At 46.0% G+C, this 9,689-nt stretch overlaps 1 protein-coding gene across 1 annotated transcript in view; it reads right to left on the bottom strand.

The window, feature by feature from the left end:
* Positions 1–8,527, bottom strand: part of ATP9B (ATPase phospholipid transporting 9B (putative)) — a 205,873-nt gene extending 197,346 nt beyond the window's left edge. Inside the window, 1 exon segment of the mRNA XM_013985712.2 lies at positions 1,180–8,527. Coding sequence (XP_013841166.2) covers positions 1,180–1,298 — 119 coding nt within the window. The 5' untranslated portion in view covers positions 1,299–8,527.

Raw genomic sequence — 9,689 nt, forward strand, 5'->3', positions numbered from 1 at the left:
ATAATATCTCCTAAAATCACCCACCTGAGAATATTACTAATGCAATTACTCTTATATAGGTAATGTCAAGGAAGAAAGATTTCTGGAGAATCCACTTTTGGCCAAACACTACAAACGAACACCTATTAACTTCTCCTGTAATCTTCAAACAATCCTATAAGAAAAACTATTCTCCCCCATTTTACAGCAGAGGAAATTAGGGCTCATAGTTTAAGTTACCTAAGATCATTAGGGCTCATAGTTTAAGTTACCTAAGATCAAACAGCTAGTATGTAAATGAACTAAGATTCAATTAAACTCTGTAACTTTATTAAGATGTACTCCTTTTACTATATGTTACAGCCTCTCAGATAGCCCAAGCCAGAAATTATTCTAAAACTTGAATCCTGAAGCAACTACATATTGAAATCTATATACCCTTCTTTATGTACTAAAGGTTGACTGCTTCTTTAATCCCTCAGGAAAAAAATTTTAACTACTAAAAAAGGCATTATTTCTCCTTTTTATAAGTTTTCTTTTTGTAACTCTCTTATCACTTACACGTGTAGTATTCTTCCCTTTGGGTGAGAAATTAGAGCTAAAACCAACTAGGGTATGAGACTTGCATTTGAAACTAAAGGTGTGCACTTTTAAATTCCATTGCTTAACCAACTATGGTCACATTAAAGAGTTTAATCTTTCTGAACCTCTGTTTCCCATTCTTAAAAGCAAAAATTCTTGTCCACAAAAAGTACTTGGTACATATACGTTTAAGTAAAAAGTGTACCTAGTAAACAAACTGAAATGTCTTCACTCGCTCTTTACATTTGGGGAAGTGATTCCCTACAAGGTTTGCATTTCTAACGCTAACTTGGAAGTTGTATCTTCCAGCTTCAAATTTCCATGGTGACACAGTAAGTTTCAGAGACACAACTGCGTGATCCGAGCCGCGGGAATGCCCAGCGGTGCCTGTGTTACTGAGGGACCCGAGGCTGTTCCCTCTCTCCGCTGAGTACGGCGGCCAGGGCATCCGTGTCGGGGCAGCGCCTGGGCCCCTCTCGGAGACTGAATGGCCTCCCCGAGCTCAGGCGCGCCGGCGGGGTTCCGGGGGCGGCCCATCTGAGCACACCCCACCTGGGCACACCCCACCCGGGCCGGGGAGGGGCGCCGAGGCGGGAGGAGGGACAGCCCGGTCGTTACCTGCTGGGCCGCTCGGCCCCCGGCCCGGGCCCCGCTGCGCTGAAGTAGGCCGCGCGTTTGCGGTAGGCCGCCGCCGCCGCTGCGCTGCGCACCGGGTACAGAGGGATCTGGTCCGCCATATTCTGGCCGCCACCTTTCCGCCCCTCCCAGATCCCCCTCGGTTCGCAGCCTTTCCCCTCCCTCTCCCCTCAGCTTCAACCCGGCTGAGGCACAGCCCGCGCGCCCTGCCCCTCCACCATGCGTCGGGGCTTGATGGCGTCACCACGCGTCCGGGCCCGATGACGACAACGCCGGCGAAGGTGAGAGAAGTGTGGCAAAGGTTCCGAGGCCCCACCTCTGCGTGGCGGCGACCGATGACATCACCGCGCGGCGAGCGCGCTGTGCAGGGCGCGTGCGCGCATGCGCGGCGGGCTGACCATTCCAAAGCGGAGCTGGGTGGGGCTGCTGAGCAACTCTGGAGCTTGGGAGGTCGCGCAGGTTGGGTTCGTCCCTGGCCGGAGTTCCTCCCTGACACCGGATCGAGGCCACCGAGCGCCTTGCCGCGCACGCCCGGGACCCCAGCTCACGGGAGCATGGCCCACCTCAGCGCAGTGCGTAATCTCGGCGTCCTGCCGGGCCGACCCGACCCCACCTCCCTGCTTGGTCCAGTGGCGCCCGTGCGCACCCGGTCCCTGCAGGTCCCCCTCGGGTAAATAAAGACTGGTGACTAGTTCCTGTTTCCATAGTAGCGTGAAGGTCTGGAGTGTCCAGCACGTGTCGGTGGGAAGGTTGTGTTTGAGGAAACTCTGGAATTCCGATCTCTTCGCTCGATAGGCTGAAGCTAGCCTCCCTCCCCCGTCTTCCCTGCGGCTCCCAGCCAGGAACTGCCTGAGAAAGCCCCGACCGCGGTACTCTGGTGGTGCGTGTTCTGTAGCTGCGCAGCCTCTCTTAGCGCCGCACGAGTGCCTTTCTACTGGTGGCCCCCGCTTTCCCTGAAGCCTCTAACCTTACCCTGGAGAATCAAGTATAGGAATACTTGAAAAAAAATTCCCTGTATGTATTATTTCCTAAGATTTCATTATTCCCATAAATTGCTTGCAATGAATGGTCTAACAGTTTACGTCCTCAGAGTCCTGAATTTTGCAATTAAGTTATTAGGTTATATTTACGTTTGTTATTAATTTATAGTTTAGGAATCTGGTCTGAACCTCAGCTTTTTAAATTTGAGGTTTTCCTCCTGGCCAAATACGTGGTCATACTTCCAAACCATGTATTAAGTGAATAGGTTTTATTTTCCAAGATCCAAAATGCTCAGGGTGCAGCAGTGAAGTCTTCGCTCTGCCCACTCCCAGGAGGTGGGCATTTTGGTAACAGCTGCCTGGGAACCGGCAAGGAGGTGTGGTCAGTCTTGAGAGGCTGCTGCCCTCCCCACCCCCCGCGGTCCAGTCACTTCTCAGGAGGATGCTGGCTCCAGAAGTGCCCCAGCAGCCCCCAGTTCTGCAGAACACAGAATACCCGACAGCACTCCTCTTTTGAAATGGCCCCATACTGCTCACTTGCCCAATCAGCCAAAGGAGGGCCGTCAAAATTACCTGAAGACCCTGCAGGACATCTCCCCCACCCCCAAAACCATCTTGATGGACACTCAGTGTCTCCTCCTTTTACTCTCAGAAATGCTGTCCTTTCTAACACCCTTGATCACTTGCTGAAAGGAGTGGCAGCAGATGGATCCCTGGCTACAAAGTTGTAACAGTCTTCATTAATTTTGTCTCAGACTTACTTTTGTCTTTGACAGTTTGGGTTGTTTATTTCAGTGACCACACTACTTATTTCAAAGATTTCTCATCCATTCTTTCTTTTATCCATTTATTTTTATTTCATTTCTGCCTACCTGTTTTGTTTCATACCTTTGATTATCTGGAGTGAAAAATATTTTACTCGTTGCTGTGTTAACTGTCTTTCTTAGCATTAGATTTCTTCACATGTCTTGGAATTCGTTTGCAGGCACATTTTAAGTGACTCTTTCTGTCCTCACTCCCTGTTTAGCGTTGTTGCTGCTGCTTCCATCCTCTGCCAAGAACCCAAGCCCACATGGCATCTCAAGGCTGTAGTATGGGGTAGTGTGCCAGGCCTGGAATCTGGAGGCAGCTGGATTAATTCTTGGTCTTCAGTTTGGGTCTTTGTCATCCTACATCTAGGCTTCCAGCCTGCAAGAAAACTTCAGGCAGCAGTCAGTAACAGGATTTGGTTGGTTGGTTGGTAGGTTGTCACTGGGTTTGTTTAGCTTCCTACCCTGAATAGGACAGCCTCACCCAAGCCCTTGGTCCACACCCCCATCACCTATTCCCAGACCCAGAAGCCAGCAGGCGGAGCCCTCACACCACTCTATTTTTGGTCCAGTAACTGTTGTTTGCTGTGTCTTCATTTTGTTTTCATAATTTACGTATCCATTATGGCTGTGTGTTTGAAACAGTGTGTTCAACATGAAATTCTAGATTCTAGACTCATCTTGACTAAATATTTCCATGTATTATTTTTAAAAACTTACACATTTAAAAAATTAATATTCTTAAGTAGTCACTCCCACTTTCTGGTTGCCAGTTTGCTACTTAAGTGCTTTTTATGTGACTTAGATGCCAACCACAACCACTCCATGAACCCAGGTTTCGAAGGTAAGTGACCTCCTAATTCCTAAATGAACTTTCTCATCTTTCCCTCCCTCAGCTCTTACAACAGCACTGTCAACACCAACCAGCTAGATAACCACTCTCAGCAACCAATGCTGTTACACCAGCTAGTTAATCACACTTGACAATGGATATTGTTATACCAGGTGCTCAACTACTTCAACAACTAACATGGTTAACACCAACCAGCTAGATAACCACTCTCAACAACTGATATTGTACACCAGCTAGATAACCACTGTCGACAACTGATATTGTTATGCCAGCTAGTTAATCACACTTGACAACTGACATTGTTACACCAGCTAGGTAACCACATCAACAACTGACAACCCCAAAGATTATAGTTTATTGTCCTGTAGGTTATTAGGCAGTTTTGTATATAACCCAGCAATCTTACCCTAACATTCCTGTGTTAAATTGCCTCTAAATACTTATGTCCTGAAATACTCTTGGAACAAGAGCTCCCTTTCACACACCCTCCCCAACTTGTCTTTTTGAGAATAAATAGCTTCCTTAGCAGGTATGAGGTGATATCTCATTATAGTTTTGATTTGCATTTCCCTGAAGATCAGTGAAATTTAGCATCTTTTCATATACCTGTAGGTCATTTGCATGTCATAGGAAGAATGTCTACTGAAGTCCTTTGCCCATTTTCAAAATGTGTTGTAATTGTTGTATTGTTGTCATTATTGTTACTGAGTTGTATAAATTTCTTATATATTTTGGATGTTAACCCTGTGCCAGATAAATGTTTTGCACATATTTTTCCCACCCCTGTTTTTTTTGTCTTTTGAGGGCCATACTACAGCATACTGGAGTTCCCAGGCTAGGGGTCGAATCTGAGCTATATCCACCGGCCTTTGCCACAGCCACAGCAACACAGGATCTGAGTCTCATCTGTGACCTACACAGTAGCTCACGGCAACACTGGATCCTTTGCCTACTGAGTGAGGCCAGGGATTGAACCTGCATGCTCATGGATACTAGTCAGATTTGTTTCCACTGAGCCATGACGGAATTCCCCAGTGCCATTTATTGAAGAAACCATCATTTCCCCATCATGTGTTCTCAACATTCTTGTCAGTGATTAGTTGACCATATGTAGGTTTATTTCTGGCTCTCTATTCTGTTCCATTGATCCAGATGTCTGGGGTATTTTTTTGGTGGGGGGGTTCTTTTTTGGCCACCCTGCAGCATATGGTCTTCCTGGGGCAGGGATCAGATCTGAGCCACAGTTGTGACCTACACCACAGCTGTGGCAACTCCGCATCCTTAATCCACAGTGCTGGGCCAAGGCTGGAACCTATGTCCCAGTGTTCTAGACACCACTGATCTTATTGTGCTACAATGGAAACTCCCTGTGTCTGTTTTTATGCCAATGTCATACTGTTTTGATTAACTCTGTAGCATTGTGTGAAATCAGGAAGTGTCATGCCTTCAGATTTATTCTTTTTCAAGATTACTTTGGCTATTCAGGGTTGTTTGTGGTTCCATATGAATTTTAGGATTGTTTTTTCTATTTCTGTGAAGAATGCCATTGGAATTTTGATAGAAACTGCATTGAATCTATAGATGGCTGTACGTGGTATGGATATCTTAACAATATTAATTCCTTTAATCCATGAACGTGAGATGTCTTTCCATTTATTTGTTTTTTCCATTTCTTTCATCAATGTCTTATGGTTTTCAGCATACAGATCTTTCACCTCCTTGCTTAAATTTATCCCAAGTATTTTATTCTTTGGGGGGCTATTATAAATTGAGTTGCATAACTGAGACCACATCAGACCTGGGTGATGACCAGGAGTGCCACATCAAATGTCTGCGTTCTGGGATACACAGCATGGCTCCCTCCAGGCTGTTCCACCTCCCCTCACTTGCCAAGTGTGCAGCAGACAAGAAGCAGCAATTATGTCTAATAACTTTATTAGGTGTAATTTGCATCCACCTCTGAAAGGACGGGTGGTGTTTCTGGGAGCCACACATCAAACACAAGTGCTTCTTCATGACCCTGCCCCCAGCCACTCCGAGCACAGCGGTGTCCCTTTCTTCCTAGGAAGGACGGTACAATTTGTCACCATACAAATTATACTGTAGTTGTCATTGACATTCTTTTATCTGATAAATTACTTGTACTTACTATGCCAAAGGCAGTTTCTGAAAATTTTATATTGTGAAAATCTTAGTCTAAGTTGAGACAAAAAGGACTGGATGTCTTTTGACCATGGACAGAACGTGGGTCCTGATCACATGTGTCCAAGACTGTTTTCTGGAGGAAAAGCTGAGGCTGTTGGTACCCACTCACTCACATCCCCGTTGGAGGTGCCAGTGTCTCCCCTTAGCTACTGTCCAGTTGTGACAACACCACCACGCAGACCCAAATCCCGCACCCCTGCAGGACACAGCAAGGACCTGGCCGGTCAGGAATTGCTTCTAAGTGCTACTTGGAGGGTGTTTAGAACTTAATCTGGAAAAGCTTTATAAAATGTGCCACGGGTATTACACATCCACCTCTGAAAGCCATATGCTCAATGAGAAAATAGCACAAAGCTTCAGGAAAGCCCTCCAAAAGCCTTGTTAGTGTTTTTCTTTGAGAAAAAAAAAGAAGGAAAATGTCTTTCCCTCACAAGAGAAGTGCACAGTCCTGGAGGCCGATGGCTGCTGGGGTTGAGGGCGTGAGCTGAGTGAAGACCCCCATCACTCGTCCTGGCACACGTGCCCCCCAGGCAGGCTGATCTCCTCAGCCCGTGGCTTAGCTATTTGGTACCAGTGGTAGCACCTTCCCCATCAGACTGTTAGGAAAAGGTCACAGGGTCATATATTTTAAGCATTTGGCCTTGCCCTGGTACAAAGTAAGTCATTTTAAGGTGAGGCTCTTATTCTCTTTTTGTAATTGTCAAAAAACAAACCCCCCCCCCAAAAAAAAAACTGTCATGGGAAAATGCATAGCAACCTGATGTCATTATTTAGGATGTTTCTAAAGGAAATAGGGCAGCAGAGCCTGAGCCAGCATCCCATTCCTGTTCCGTGATCTGAAGGATGAGGGAAAGACCCTCAACTACACGAAGTTATAGTTTGCTACTGTGTCACCTGTGTTTCATTTGTCACAATAATTTAGATTCGAAAGGTTTTTTGTTTTTTTTTAGGCCACGTTGGCAACACATGAAGGTTCCCAGGCTAAGGGTCAAATGGGAACTGTAGCCACTGGCCTACACCACAGCTTACCGCAATGCCGGATCCTTAACCTCTGAGCAAGGCCAGGGATAGAACTTGTGCCCTCATGAATACTAGTCAGGTTTGTTTCCACTGAGCCACAATGAGAACCCCTGGATTCAACAGATTTTAAAATGTTTTCTTTCAAAAAAAATTTTTTTTCCAAATTAGATGATTCACAAGTTAGTATATTTTTTCTGTGATGGAGTCCAGACTAGGTTGATTGATTTAGAGGCAGAATTGCAGTGTAAGTGGTAGTGGAAACGTGTTACCAAGGAAATTACCTAGTGCCATAATATTATAACTCTCTACATTGACTGTGTATAAAACTACCTTTGTGCAAAATTACCACTCTGAATTTTTACCATGAGAATAGAGAACATGGAGTTCCCGTCGTGGCTCAGTGGTTAACGAATCCGACTAGGAACCATGAGGTTGCGGGTTCGGTCCCTGGCCTTGCTCAGTGGGTTAATGATCCGGCGTTGCCGTGAGCTGTGGTGTAGATTACAGATGCAGCTTGGATCCCGCGTTGCTGTGGCTCTGGCATAGGTCAGCTCTGGCACAGCTCCAATTAGACCCCTAGCCTGGGAACCTCCATATGCTGTGGGAGCAGCTCAAGAAATGGCTAGGGAACCTCCATATGCTGTGGGAGCAGCTCAAGAAATGGCAAAAAGACAAAAAAAAAAAAAGAATAGAGAACATACTGAATAATCAGTGGTAATCATTGCCTTGGTTGATATAGTAAAAAAATACAGTAGGCTTAAGAGAGTGAGATGATAACAAAATATATACAGAATTAAGATTGCTAATTAAAACTAACCACCAAAGAAAATTGTCAACTGGTTAGAAAATGTGATTTTCTCAATTTTTTTTTCTCCAGGATTGGTTATGAGTTCTTGCACATTAAGCTGTTTGTGTATAAGAAGCAATCTGTCTTTGAAATAGACCCGGTAGTTCCCGTCGTGGCGCAGTGGTTAACGAATCCGACTGACTAGGAACCATGAGGTTGCGGGTTCGATCCCTGCCCTTGCTCAATGGGTTAACGATCCGGCGTTGCCGTGAACTGTGGTGTAGGTCACAGACACGGCTTGGATCCCACGTTGCTGTGGTTCTGGCGTGGGCTGGTGGCTACAGCCCCGTTTAGACCCCTAGCCTGGAAACCTCCCATATGCTGCAGGAGCGGCCCAAGAAATGGCAAAAAAGACCAAAAAAAGAAAGAAAAGAAATAGACCCACCCAGTAAGTTCCATGTAGGGCCGCCCTTGAGGGGGTGCAGGGTCACTGTCACTGTGTGGTGGGAACTAGGACATTGGACATTCAGGGCTTGAATGTCCTGTGTGTGTACACACCTCAGATGCCAATTTGGGCCAGACCTGTGAAGTGAGGGGTGAGTGATCCCTTTTTTTGGTGTGTGGGGGGGGAGCTGCAGGTGAAACATATGGAAGTTCCCAGGGGTTGAATTGGAGCTGCAGCTGCCAGCCTACACCACAGCCATAGCAACAGCAACACTGAGTCTGAGCTGCATCTGCAAACACAGCTCATAGCAATTCTGGATCTTTAACCCACTGAACAGGACCAGGGATTGAACCCACATCCTCATGGATACTAGTCAGGTTCTTAACCTGCTGAGCCACAACAGGAACTCCGAAAGTGAGTGATCCTTGACTGTGGAAATCCCTGGAGGCCAACTGAGGTTCCAACACACTCAGTGGATGAGGGTGGTTACTCGGCTTGTGCCAGCAGCAAGGACATGGTGGGAGCATCGCATAGGAGCTGAAAGGCTGGAGACACGACAGCCATGGAGCTCCCTCTCTCCCAGTTCCAGGCATCTGGGCAATTTTACCAGGTTCTCTTCCATTGCTTGTCATTAGGAAGAGCAATGCAAGGCTCTTGGTAGGGGTGTAGAGCTACTAAATTACAATAAAAATAATCTTTCTCAGACCCCATGTTGCTGGATCCCATTTGTGTAAAATGTCCAGAACGAGCACATCCATGGAGACAGCAAGTAGGTTAGCGGCCTCTGGGGCTGGGGGAGAGAAGGGCAAGGGGTGGGATCACCAGTGCACAGGGGGTTCCTTTGGGAGTGAAGGAGAGCTTCCAAAATGAGATGGTGGTGACAGAGACATGACTCTGTGAATATATTAAAGTAAAGCCACCACATCGAGCATTTAAATGGGTGAATTCTTTGGAATGTAACATATACAGTGACGATGTGAAACACATCTTCCTTCTGTCTAACATCTGCAGGGCTTGAGTTTACTCTGATGTCATTATTTACTCCAGCGTCCAGTCAACGAGCTTAATATCTATTCCAGTCTCGTGATGGTTTGTTTGTTTACAGCTGAGCAAGTTTATAGGGACAAAATTAAATGTTCATATTAGTCATGTCCAAGAACTCAGAGATGCATTAACATTCTTCTTTATGTCAGGATGCAGAAATGTTTACTCGTTTTCATTTTTTAAAACTAAAAGATCTGGTGTGTGGCTTTTAGATATTTCATGACAGAAAACGCAGAGCTGAGTTATTCCAGATGCTGATTTCACAACATTAAAGTAAAGCAGGAAGAAGCTGGTTCCAGCATAGCATTCTGCTCTCTTTCCCTGTTGGGGGACACCTTCTGTGTTTAGC

The sequence above is a fragment of the Sus scrofa genome, chromosome 1 (genome assembly GCF_000003025.6).
Source record: "Sus scrofa isolate TJ Tabasco breed Duroc chromosome 1, Sscrofa11.1, whole genome shotgun sequence".
Lineage (NCBI taxonomy): Eukaryota > Metazoa > Chordata > Mammalia > Artiodactyla > Suidae > Sus > Sus scrofa.